The sequence below is a fragment of the Saccopteryx leptura genome, chromosome 1, assembly GCF_036850995.1.
Source record: "Saccopteryx leptura isolate mSacLep1 chromosome 1, mSacLep1_pri_phased_curated, whole genome shotgun sequence".
NCBI lineage: Eukaryota > Metazoa > Chordata > Mammalia > Chiroptera > Emballonuridae > Saccopteryx > Saccopteryx leptura.
In genome coordinates, this window is record NC_089503.1 from 26,770,405 (window position 1) to 26,784,276 (window position 13,872).

Below are 13,872 nucleotides of genomic sequence, written 5' to 3' on the forward strand. Positions count from 1 at the left end.
AATGACTCCTCCCTGGGGGTTCTGTAATGCCTCCTCCCCGGGGGTTCTGTAATGCCTCCTCCCCGGGGGTTCTGTAACGCCTCCTCCCCGGGGGTTCTGTAACGCCTCCTCCCCGGGGGTTCTGTAACGACTCCTCCCCGGGGGTTCTGTAACGCCTCCTCCCCGGGGGTTCTGTAACGCCTCCTCCCCGGGGGTTCTGTAACGCCTCCTCCCCGGGGGTCTCTGTAATGCCTCCTCCCTGGGGGTTCTGTAACGCCTCCTCCCTGGGGGTTCTGTAACGCCTCCTCCCTGGGGGTTCTGTAACGCCTCCTCCCTGGGGGTTCTGTAACGCCTGCGGCCGGTCAGGCCACAGTCCTGCGCACGATGCTTACCGCCTGGCGACAGGCGACAGGCGGGAGAGGCCTCCGCAGGCGGGCTGAGTAGCACGCCCCGCCTCGCCTCAGGGAAGCGGGCGCCCCTGCAGGAAGCATCCTGGTCCTCACCCTGACAAATGCTGCCGGCAGGAACTCCGGAGTCCGGCAGAAGCCGCTGCACTGTGTTTAATGCTTCCCTGGTTAAAGTTTTATCAGGTGCTGAAGACAGCAGGAACCCATAAAGCAAGTCTGAGATCCTGCCTAAGTAAGAGCCAAAGTGCTTTTTGTGAGGACTACAGGGATCTGATAATTTATTGACACAGGCTGGCATGTATTTTAATATTTCCGTTCAGATCCGCGGCATTAATGCTTGAGTTTCCCAAATACGGGTTTAAAGTGATAACACATGATCAGACATGGAGAGGCCAGTGGTCTGCCCACTGCTAAGATAAGGTGACTATTTAGAGATTAAAGAATAATTATTTGGAAAAGATAACACAAGCTTCCAAATCCTCAAGTCTTCTTAATCTTCTGGTTTTTAAAGTCTCATTTTAAGAGCGGCCACTGGTCCTCCCTAAGGGCGGCTGTGTTGGACGGGGCTGGGGGCTGTAATCAGAGGCACGCCAGGCGGGCCAGCCTTCCAGGCAGACGGGCGGAGTGCCGAGATGGTCTTAGCCATTCGTTGGTTACCAGTGTGAGAAAAAAAAAATTACCTTTTGTTTCCTTAACAGCCCCAACTCCTCTCAAACTTATAAATAAGCCCTGACATATTAAGTGAGCTAGGATAATCCTAGCCAGAAGCATATAATAAGCCTGGTAGCTTCCCAGCATCGAGGGGATGATCATTTAATAGCATGCACAGAAGTGAACAATGATAGAAATAGACCTCCGACAGTGAGTAAGTATTGTTTCTGCCTCAAAACCACACTGCACGCACAACAATCAGCTGGCCCTGGAGCTCCGTGACAGGAAAGGGGTCCCAGGCGGGCCGGCAGGCGGGCAGCAGAGGGACTGCAGGAAAGGGGTCCCAGGCGGGCCGGCAGCAGAGGGACTGCTCTGTGACAGGAAAGGGGTCCCAGGCGGGCCGGCAGGCGGGCAGGAGAGGGACTGCTCTGTGACAGGAAAGGGGTCCCAGGCGGGCCGGCAGGCGGGCAGGAGAGGGACTGCAGGAAAGGGGTCCCAGGCGGGCCGGCAGGCCGGCAGCAGAGGAACTGCTCTGTGACAGGGAAGGGGTCCCAGGCAGGCCGGCAGGCGGGCAGCAGAGGGACTGCTCTGTGACAGGAAAGGGGTCCCAGGCAGGCCGGCAGGCGGGCAGGAGAGGGACTGCTCTGTGACAGGGAAGGGGTCCCAGGCAGGCCGGCAGGCGGGCAGCAGAGGGACTGCTCTGTGACAGGAAAGGGGTCCCAGGCGGGCCGGCAGGCGGGCAGCAGAGGGACTGCTCCCAGGGCAGGCTCCTTTGGTCCTGCCTCAGGGGCACTAGAAGTCTAGGCTCTGAGTCAACAGCAAGCCCAAGGGCATGTGGATACAGTTCCAACTGTACTTCTCAGACGTGGGCACCAAAACACCACACAAAGCAGAGAGGGAGCAAACGCGTCCTCCACCGCCAGTAAGAGTGACCTGGGAGGCCGCCTGTGTGACCTTGACTACGCTGATACCTACGGACATTCTGTTTCCTAAGGTAACTGCGCTTGTTTTCTCTGAAAGGAAGGTCAGCCCCTCATTACAAACTGTTCAGTAAAACTATGCTTCAGAAGATGCAGGTTTCTTAGCTTGCGGTTTTGGTATTCCCTGTGACATCTGCTCGTTTGAGCATAAAAACCTCGGTTGTAAGGATATGTGATTTGGGAGCGGGGAACGGGCAGAAGTCCAATCATGATGCAGGTGTTTCTGTTCAGGTTACTAAGGAGGAGAGAGTAGGGCGGGGAGATGATCTGAAGGCCTGGTAGTGGGGGGGTGGGTGCCGAGGAGGAGGGGGGGTCCCAGCCGGAGGACCAGGAGGGTCTGTCTGCTGGGAGACGGCTCAGGGCTCCATTCAGCACGTGGTGAGTGACAAGGATTCTCCCCACACTGCACTTAAGCCCAATTAGGCCAAGCCAAGGAGGGGGGACAAAACCGACACTGACAATTCCCGTTTGCTAATATACATTCCAGCCTTTCATGTGACAAGATTCATAAAACCTGCGGAATTCACTCCAACGATTCAGGTTTCATCAGCTCCTTTAGCGACCGTTTTGAAAACGCCGGCAATCTGAGTTCTGAAATACTGATTCCAACTTTTAATCACATCTCTTTGATCCTCTTTTTTTTTTTTTTGAGGTCATTTCCTTTCTACCTCTTCAATCATTTTTTTTTCCCATTTCCATAGCACTGAATTATGAATCTGAAGTCCTGGATAGCCTCATGTACTAAAAATATCTCTCTATATAATTCTAAAATTCAACTCTTTCTGCAACCCTGATTTCAAGCCATCCATCTAATTTTACAAAAACCACAATTCCGCAAGTGTATAACGGGGAGTTTGGAGCCTATGTATGTGGGTCCGAGCCTGCTCTGCCCTCAGTGATTTCATGCTTCAACGTGAACAGAGTGGGGTCTTCCCAGCACGTGGGGGGAAAATGCCGACTGCCCTTCCAGATGACTCCAGAGCCTTCCTACTGAGGGGAAGCCGTCTGGGCACTCGGCAGTGCCGGGACTGGCTTTCCTGAGTGCGTTCAAAGCAGCCGCCCGAGGGATTCCCTGTGGACCCTCCTGGGGTGTTCCTGGCTGACCCGGGGGCGCTGGTTTGACCTACCACAAGCACACAGTGAGAAGCACACAGTCAGTAAGCATGAGACTGGCCCTCCCTCGGAGTGCTGCGTCTGTCTGCTGCCGATCTGGGGGCGTGTCCGGCCGGAGGACAGTGGTGGCTGGGCAGCTTTCACAGGAGTCGGAAGCCGTTACGTACACGCGGTCACACACACAAGGGGGAAGGAATGACTTTCCACGGGGCTGGCAAGCCTTCATGTGTCCTCTTCCTCGATGGCACCACTACAAAGGAAGGAGAAGCAGGTGAGGCGACATCACAGGAAGGGCGGCGGCCTCGTCTGCTGGATGCAGGCACAGGCCCTGCTGTCAGGCACCCGGGATCCCAGCCCCAGCCCTGCCTCTGCGTGTGGGGCCCTGGGAGAGTCCCTGAGCCTCTCTGAGTGCTGACCTACCTGACGACAGGGAGAATGACGATAATAACACCTCCTTTCCTGGGCTATTGGAGGATTAAGTAAAACAATACACATACAATACACAGAGCCCGGTACACAGAAAGTGAAGAGCTACTGTTTTATTTTATTTTTTTGTGACAGAGACAGAGAGAGAAACAGAGAGAGGAACAGACAGGGACAGACAGACAGGAAGGGAGAGAGATGAGAAGCATCCATTCTTTGTTGAGGCACCTTAGTCGTTCATTGATTGCTTTCTCATATGTGCCTTGACCGGGGAGCTATTGCAGAGCAAAGTGACTCCTTGTTCAAGCTAGTGACCTTTGGGCTCAAGCCAGTGACCTTCGGGCTCAAGCTAGTGACCACGGGGTCATGTCTATGATCCAACGCTCAATCCAGCGACCCCATGCTTAAGCTGGTGAGCCTGTGCTCAAGCCAGTGACCTTGGGGTTTTGAACCTGGTTCTTCTGTGTCCCAGTCCGATGCTCTATCCATTGCACCAATGCCTGGTCAGGCTGAAGAGCTATTTAAACAAGCAGGAGTGGGTCATAATACTACTTTTTTTAACTTACTTGACAAAATAAATGGCTGGTAAAAAAAAAAAAAGGAGTTGTACATCCCCTAAGCCTTAAGCCATCTATTGTTAGGAGAGAAAAACAAAAGGAAGTTAACATTGTGCACTCCTCACTTGAAATAATGCCAAGGTTCCAATTCATGCCACTGGGACAGTCACCTGATTCAAATGTCACCTCTTCAGAGAAGGTACTTTATCTAAGGAGGACCCCCGATTCTTCTTCATTGCCACCTTATTCCTTTCATAGCCTTTAGCACATCCTATAAAGTGTTTGCTCTACCGCCCATTAGAAACATAAAAGAGTAGCAATAATGTCTAATTTATTAACTACCGTTTAGCACTAATGCTGTCCCAGGCACATAGATGTGTTCAGTTAATACATAGTTGTTTTTCAAAAATGAGTGAGAAGTAAAAACAACAGGAAGGGAGAGCAGATGGGAGGGTAGGAGCTGAAGGAATAGTCAGTCATTACTTACTGCCCGGACCAGAGGATCCTAGGTGTCAGTGATATTTCAGTGGCCAAACATGAGCTGTGAGTCCCAGAGAAAGCCTGTGAGCTCGGCTCTCAGGGTTAGAACCTCCCCGGCTTGGATCTGGGTGAGAACACTGTTGATATAGGGACTGGGGCAAGAAGGCAGGGCCGGAAAAGAAAGGGGACAGGAGCAAGCCCACTAAAAAGGGCGAAAGTAGCAAAGTTGGCCAGTTTCTCCTCCTGCACGTCTAGATGCCCCAGTCAAAAGAGCGCCCCAGTAAGATCTGGTGTTTACTGTGTGCTAAGGGCTCCCCACCCATTCTATCCCTCCCCACAACAATCCTAGGGTCCAGGGACTATTATCTCTATTATCCAATGTTCCTGATGCAGAAAAGCGAAGCACTAGGGGATATAAAATCCGTGATCGCACAGTAAGGTCTGTGTCCTCTGCACAAAGTCTGCAGTGAAGTAGGCAGGGTGGTTGCCAGGGAGGTGAATTTCCTTCCTCCGTACAGATGACAGCTACACAAGGATGAGGAACGGCCTGGGGTGCACCGGCTCCCAGCTATGACCTAGAAACTTTTATCTCACAGGGGATTATCTACGTCTATACAACCTCTGTACTCTTTTATATCCAGTTGGGAAAGACTTTAAGGGAAAATATCCTAGGCAACTAAGTTGTAGTACCTCTGCTAAGGGTGGAAATACACGAAGACGCAGAGACGGATGTTACGATAAGTGTCCTCTAGGAGGCCAAAGAAGCAGTTCGGCCACTTTCCCTGTCCATCCAAAACTCTGCCCCGTGTCCATTCCCTTCTCCTGACTTGTCCAATCACGGGAGGAAGTGAGCGTGCTACGAAGGCTGGACAGCGAACTGTCCTCAAGGAGCCACATGTTAGGTGACATCTGTGCCAAGGGGAACAAAAGGTCTTGAATGAAAGCTTCTCACCAGAAGCCAGGCACAGCTGGAACCGATGTCGGATTCTCCCCCTTGGTGTTAGAGCTAAAGCAAGCTCGTACTGTTCTGTCAAGTTTCCTTCGAATATGAGAGGTCTAGCATGACTGTGCTCCTTCCTTCCGCCGTAGTTCATTTTTCAGCATTCTGAACTTGAAATGCATAAAGGATTCATGCACTGACTGAAATTGTATACAAAATTTTGTCTGTGTATTCCTTTGTCTGAGAGAGGCCATAATTTTCATCACGTTCACAAAGAGGTCAACGACATCCCCCGACAAATGAGTATAATAAAATTATAAATAAGTTCCTTTTGAGTTGCCAGGTTCTTTAAGACTCCTACAGTTGGCTTGGGGAAAAGGGCAGAAGCCATGTCTGATAAAAACTTTCCTCATTACCCTAAAAGAGATCTGTTCTTGGGTCTGAAAGAGATAGATCATCTCATAGTTTAAAAGCATGAGACCTTGGGATTCTGGTATCTCATTGATTGATTCATTCGTCTGCTAAATATTTACTGATGGTCTACTGTGTGTTAGGCGTGATGCTAGGTACAACACTGAGTAGGTTAGACCCAACAGTTGCCCTTCTGGGCTTTACAGCCTGCTAAGTGAGAGACAGAGAGAGCCAGAGACACAGTGAAAGAGAGAGGAGAGAGAGCTTTTTATCCAGAATAGCATCTTCAAATAAAGTATATTTTCAATAATGAAAAAGAAAATGGATCTTAAGTGAATCTGTAGCATAGAGCTTTGCTTACTTCGTGTGTGGTCTCTCGTGGAGGGTTAACAATCTAATGAGACCGAGATATCATCTCCTGAATACTTCTTCTTCACTTTGTGTAGAAGCTGGTCCATGTTCATAAGATTGTATCTCTGAGTCTATAAAAGTCTCTCCTTTCTCCAAGGGAAGTAACCAGACTTCCACCTCAGCCATTTATCATCCTCTTCTGAGACATCTCCCAGTCACACTTCGGTTTATAGTGGGAGTGGTACTCAGAAGGTATTGAAAGTCTTTTTAATGCCTGTGTCATTGTTTTGAGAGTTAACTAATGGTGTTAAATAGACAGCTCATCCTATAGAGGGTATTTATCACTGGGAGAGGCCGCATTATATAATCACTTTGAAGTCACCAGACTGAACTAGGTTGAAATCCCTGCTCTGGCACTACTGAGCTGTGGGACTTGGGTGAGTTACGTAGCCTCTCTGAGTCTGTTTCTTCATGGTAATACTATCTATCTCACAGGGTTATTGTGAAAGTTTTATGTATTTTATGCAATATCAGTGATTAAAAGTGTGGGCTGCCTTCTTTGACCTACCATTCTTCTTGTCTCAAATCAACACCTGCCTCCTAACTTTCTTAAATGTTCCTAGTCTTGGCATTTGAGACATTACATTCTAGAGCAAGTATGTTCCTATCCCCAAATGCTCTTCACATATCTAGAGTAACACTGCCATTCTTTTGCTTGGAGAATTTTTTTAATGCCAACTCCAGACATAATGAACTACAGGTATTGAATAGAAAGTCTGAGTTCTCTATTTCTGACCCTTCTCCTTGATAGATCTTTAGAAAAGTCAGCCCCTGTGAAACACTAGTGAGGACAAATACTGAGTGAAGCCGAGGCGAACTGGGGGCAGTCACAGACAGACCCAGTTTGAGAGTGCTGTTGTATCTACATGAAAGCACTGGTATTAAAACTGGGGTACCCTTGAGATACACGGCTTTCCAGGGCTCTTTGGGCATGGGTAATTTTAAGAAAATAAGTGTCCTGATCATTAACTTCCATATATATTCTTTTTTAACACTGACCTTTCCAAGAACATGCCTGTGGTCAATAATAGTGTTTTTCAACTGCCAGTCTGTCAAAGATTTCGTGCCCATCTGTGAGAGTGTTAACCACCCTGACACTGTATGAAGATTATACATTTCTGGCGGATTGGCAGTTGAAACCACTGGTCGATAGGTTGTCTCTTCAGCGGCTCCCACTTGTACAATCACCTTAGTCCCACTTTAGGAAAAGAGCTATAGACCTCCCACCCTTTTGAACCTTACCACGGGACAAGTTTAGAGTGCCCTGCTTCCCACAGGAGTCCAATGAGAACGGGGCAAGCAATGGTAAAGGAGGTAACCCCTTATTTCATCCAGGCCATAAACTCTTGGCAAGGCTGTGTGCCCTCATCTGACTATCCAAAGACAAACCATTCATATTTTAGAAGTGAGGTGGTTGCCATGAGGTGCGTGTGTACTAAAATGTTTGTTTGAATTGAAAAAATCAGACTTGGATCCGACAGAAAGCGAAACTAATTCGACTGGTTAGTTTGACCATAAAAATCAACTTTGCCAATTATATTATGGGGTGAATTTTATCTATAAATTTAATAGGCTAAATTTTTAATACCACAGGTCTGGCAGAAACATATATAAAACTCATGCTACATAATATCTCAGAAATTACATCTTTTTCAATGATCTAAAGTCGTTATCTATAACTTCACACTGGGCAAGGGGCATACATTTTTTTCTAAATTATTTTAGGGGTATAAAAACAAAAAATCTAGCTAAAGGCACTGAGAGTAAAAAATCTAGCTAAGGGTAGGGGTCAAGTGACAGAATGGGCCTAAGGAGCCCCAGGCAGCAGAATGGGTCCCCTCTGTCAGCTGGGCACACCGATGAGGAAGCCTCTGTCTTGTTTTGGTGCCTGGGAAACTGAAGGAGTTGTTAGAGGCAGGCCAAAAACCCTGGCCACAGACCCTAGCCAAACTTAGCCCCTGAACACCTGCTGATAAAATGATTGTGATCAAGAAGTATTTCACTGCCTGGTGACTTTTTGGATAGTCCACATAGGCAGCTCAGATTTTCACCTTCCGTCCCCAGAGATGGAGGCTTGTAAGAGGAGCGGGTAGGCACTCTGACATTGCAAGTTTAATAGAATCTTTTCCTGAGAATATAATACAACTTGATTTGGCATCACTATATCTGCTAAGTCTTTGGTTTATTTATTGATTATTGCAATAAAAGGATTATTCAACTCAGGAGGATAGAGAAACTAAGGGATATCAACAAGGGAGGAAGGCTAGAATCAGTAGAGATTCAGAAAGAGAGATTTAGTATTCTCCAAAAATGAAGCCGCATGGGTATCGTACAAGGGGCTAACTGGACAATCTCTATTCATTGTCTAGGCTGTGACTGCCCAGCTCCAGTAAGTATGGGATCAGCCCGACTCAGGGTATGAATATCATACCCAGATCCAGAAATAATCCTCCACTAGACAGAGCTGCCACTCTGGTCTCCCCTGTCCCCTGCCCCAAGAACCTGGGCTAAAAGTGAGGGGGTTACTGTGCTGTAGGGAATGAGAACTTCATTACTGAGCTGCCACCTGTGGAACGAAGGGAGATATAAACATAAAATAAAGTAAAATGTCCTCAATGTATCCAGGGTTCACTGAGAAAAACCCGGAAGACTTCGGTTCTAGTCCTGGCGCTGCTGTGTGACTCTGGGACCGAGTGTCCTCAAATGGCAAATTCGGATGAGTGACATTTAGGAAAATTCCAGACCAGACAGACAAGAGCTATGCTCCTTTCTGACTTACACACTTGCTGAGCTAATCAATCAGCTCTCATTTATACAGTTTTCTACCTTGCATTTCTCTCTTTCCCATTCCTCTCAATTCCGTCTGGAGGTTGGCCCAGACGTTCCAAGTGCTTTCTCCTCTTTTGCTGGCAGGTCTCAAATCCCAGGTTGATGAATATTACTGCTTGATTAGGACCTTGTACAGACCCAAGAGTAAGCTCTTGTATGAACAAAGAGCTCCACAGTCCCCCAATTAATCATGGTTCTTAAATAAGACTAAGGCAGCTCTAGCCTGGTTGCATCTCTCTTCTCAAATCACAGGAAATACAGAAAGAAGGGCTCTTCTCTCTCTAGATCACGCTCTTTATTCTGTGACCCTTCTCTCCTTCAGTAATAACCACTGTTCACAGTGGGCTGATTTAATATTGAACGCACTGTGCTATGTAATTCCTTATATACACAATCTTGCCAAACCTAACAGCAGCTTTTGGTTCGGTATTATTTTCTCCATTTTACAGATAAGAAAACTGAGGCTGAGAGAAGCTACATCGCTTGCTCAAGGTACACAGCTTGTGGATGGTAGATCTAGAGTCTGTGGACTCCATATTGCTCAAAGTGAAACTGGACTTGGGTCAGAGGTGAGAGGTGAATACGAATCTTCTGACTCCCAGTTACCCAGACAGTGAGTGAAGCCATTGATGTTCTAGGAGGCCTGATTTTACCTAACAGATTAGGTAATGATATCCTGCCTCTAAGCTTGTTGTAGTGAGATGGAAGTACACACAGTTCTATTTTTTTTTTTTTTTTGTATTTTTCTGAAGTTGGAAATGGGGAGGCAGTCAGACAGACTCCCGCATGTGCCCAACCAGGATCCACTCAGCATGCCCACCAGGGGGCGATGCTCTGCCCATCTGGGGCGTTGCTCTGTTGCAACCAGAGCCATCCTAGCGCCACAGAGCCATCCTCAGCACCTGGGCCAACTTTGCTCCAATGGAGCCTTGGCTGCGGGAGGGGAAGAGAGAGACAGAGAGGAAGGAGAGGGGGAGGGGTGGAGAAGCAGATGGGCGCTTCTCCTGTGTGCCCTGGCCAGGAATCAAACCTGGGACTCCCACACACCAGGCTGACGCTCTACCACTGAGCCAACTGGCCAGGGCCTACAGTTCTAATTTTTAAGATGAAAATATGCCCGTAAGGTTAGGATCACTATGGAGAGAAAAGGACACACAGACACTAGGTTTGCACCTCAGTCCTATGGCTGTCTCTGCCTCCGCAGACCTCGGTAGCTGCCTCTAAGCTAAGGTGACCAATTGTCCTCCTTTAGGGAGGACAGTCCTTCTTTTGTAAGTTCCATTCTCCCTCGAAAAGTGTCCTCCTACATGTCCTCCTTTTTGATATTGGAAGACTAATCTGTAAATGTCCGTATTCGATTGATGCAGAGTCAACCCATTGTGTGTGATGTGACATCTTTGTATCTTTGTTTTTAGAATTATAATTAAAAATTAAAAGGCACGTAAGCATAATTGGAATATAAAATATTACAAATGTTTTTATTATGCATTTGTCATATTATAGTGTATTATTATTGCAATGAATAAAATGTTTCTTTTATTTATGATATTGTTTTCTTCAATTTATTTTTGTCCCCCTTTTCATTGTAAAAAACTTGGTCACCTTATCTAAGCAGAGCCTGGGTCTCTAGAGTTGCCTCAGGTCCACACTTCGACCACAGCACCAAATCCGATCTCCACGCACCTTGCAACTGTTTGCCATTTTTATAGGTGGCTTCCCTTCCTGTACTCGGCAGGAACTCCGTGTGCGGCCGAACGCTTCCACGGAAAGGGGAAAGGCACCGCAGGCCTGCTCGGGCGGGGCCCTTCTGCAGGGAGATACTTGAACAGCAGCAGCAGGCAGCAGGCTGGAGTGCCTGCTATGTCCCATCTATTCTTAGAACGCCTTTCTCTAGGACTGAGTCTTCTGTTGCTACTGTTGCATTTATAATAGAATCATTTCTAGCCCTTTTTTTAATTCAAAAATTAAGTTTTTCTATTTTGCTGATCTGTACTTTTTGCAACAAACAAGTATTGCTTCTGTAAAAAAAAATCCTGTTACCCATGAGTGATAACCAACATTAACACATTGAAATATATTTACCCATAGCCTTCTATGCATATATAAAAACATACATTTCACAGGGTCTTTCACAATCTGCTTTTCTGCTCAACTAGCTATCATGAATACCTTCCTTATCACGAAGAGTATTTCCATAACATTATGAATTGTATGGGTTTACTGTAACTATGTGGACTCAAATTATTTCTACCTTTTCATTCTTACCCACACCTCTGTGACACACACCCATGTGGATGAATTTCTAGGTTTACCCTTAATTATCTCCTCCCAAAATTCCCAGAAGGGAAACTCCTGGGTCAAAGAGCATGATTTTTCAAAAGTTAACTTTGTTTTCAGACGAGATTAAGATTTACAGAAAAATTATAAAGACAATGAGGGTTCTAATATTTACTTTCCTATTATTAACATCTTATATTAATATAGGACCAATATTGGTATATTAGTTTTTACTGAAGTTCATATTTTATTTAGATCCCTTTAGTTCTCCCCTAATGTCCTTTTTCTGTTTGAGATTTCACCCAAATTAGGTTCCTTAGGGTCCTCTTGGCTGTGACAATTTTTCAGACTTTCTTACTTTTGATTATGGTGACAGCATTGGGAGAACTGGTCAGGTATTTTGTAGAATGTCCCTCAATTGGGATTTGTCTGACGTTTTTCTCGTGATTAGGTCATAGTTACGGGCCGTTAGAAAACATGAGATAAAGTGGCATTCTCATCACATCCTATCGAGGGTGCACACTATCAGTATGACTTAGCACTGTAGATGCACCTTGATCACCTAGCGGAGGTAGTATTTGTTAAGGTTTTTCCTCCGTAAAGTTACTTTTTTCTCCTTCCCATATTGTCCTCTTTGGAAGGAAGTCAAGATGAGCAACCCACACCTAAGGAGTAAGGAGGTGCACTCCCCTTGTTGCTGAGGGTAGGGTATTTACATAAATTATCTGAAATCCTTCTGAACATGAGATTTGTTTCTTCTTCTTCAGTTGTTTATTTATTCAACCATTTAATTGTATCAGTATGGACTCATGGGCACTCATGTGCCGTTGGTTTTGTTGTTTGGGCTTTTGAGTTCTTCCACACTTTCCTGCACTATAAAAAGCTCCGGCTCATCTTGTGTACTCCCTACCCCCATCCTAGAATCACACAGTTCTCCAACCATCAATGGGCGTGTATTTTTATAGGTATATTGTTGTTAAGCCGCCTTCCAGAAATCCTCTCACACTCACCTACAGTCATTACTCAAGGAGGTATGAGAATCCCCATTTTCCCCACACCCTGGCCAACCCCGGGGCAGTCTCAAAGAGTCTGTGGGGATTAGGTTGTGGGGGGTGTGCGTGCTCCTGCTCTCTGTATTAATTCCATGTTATTTAGCTTCCTGTTGCATTTCAAGAGCAACACCGCGGAGGCAGTAAGCTCTCCGGCTCCTCAGCCTTTCTGCGCTGTTCCCGGCCTCCTCCCTCCAGCGCTGCCGGGTTTCTCATCTCCGTGACTCCCTGCGGTGAGGGCTGAAAGAGCCTTCCCCAGCCCTCCATTAGGGCCCGGGCCTCTCCGGGGGTGGGGTGGGGGTTAGAAGCAGAAAATAGCGAAGGGTTCACCTTCTCTGCTGGCTTTCTGCACCTTCCGGAAATCCACCCGACCCAGTTTCCTCCTCTTTTCTTGGCAACTGAATAATGGAAACCAAATCTCTCTCAAGCAGTTTCCTTCTGCACAAATCTCAAACATAAGATTTAATGAAATGCTGGACTTCAAATTGCCCGTTGCCTCAGCTGCTGGGTCTTACAAGCTACCAAAGGGAGAGAGAGAAAGGATCAATAAATACACTCTTGACACTAATCTCTAATCTCTATATGAATGGTAAGCTTTTATTTATTTATTTATTTATTTTTTGCCATGCCCCAGATTCATTCTCAGTAGCTTAGAGTCCCATGATGACCTTGAATTGAGGTCCGGAAGTTGTAGAAAGTTGGAAATTGGAAGCGTACCAACTCTCAAGACCTAGTGCTACGTCTCACATCGCCGAGGGTTACACATGTGGATTTCAGAGTTAGAAACACCTTGGTTTATGTCACGGCTTTGCCATTTACTGGCTGTGGGGATTTGAGTTTGGTGTTTCTGCTTGGAAATGGAGGGCAACTTAGTACCTGCCTGGAAGAGTTGCTGGGAGGATTAAACGAGGATCAATGTCTACAGGGTGCTTGGCATGGTACCTCGTACACAGAAAGTGCTCAATGCATTTTACAGCTATTTAGTAACTTCACATGAAGAAAGCAAAGCTCCGAGGAAGCCAGCACCACACCCGCCAGCCCCATGTTCTCTAAGAAAGCCAGAGGGAAGAGCTGATGCTGGGGTTATGTGGGCACCAGAGGCATCACGCTATCACCTGAAAGAGTCCGAGGCTGCTGCTCAAGCCCGTTTCCTTCGTGTTTGATGACAGGCCATGTGTTAACAACTACAGTAAACAGCAGTAGTTTATGAAGTGGTTTGTAGGTGCCACCCACTGTGCTCACACCCCTGGAAGCACCTCTCCCACTGGGTGCATCGCACGCGGTGCCGACTCCCACTGCACGAGCTGCCCACGTCGCCCCCTCCTCTCCCACTGGGAGCATCGCCCACGCGGTGCCGACTCCCAC

General features: G+C 47.1%; 1 protein-coding gene across 1 annotated transcript in view; it reads right to left on the reverse strand.

Annotated features, from left to right (window-relative positions):
* Positions 1-1,048: 1,048 nt before the first annotated feature.
* TRIM44 (tripartite motif containing 44) overlaps positions 1,049-13,872 on the reverse strand; it is a 111,363-nt gene continuing 98,539 nt past the window's right edge. The window contains exon 5 of the mRNA XM_066363162.1: positions 1,049-3,380. Coding sequence (XP_066219259.1) covers positions 3,353-3,380 — 28 coding nt within the window. The 3' untranslated portion in view covers positions 1,049-3,352. The remainder of the gene's footprint in view (positions 3,381-13,872) is intronic.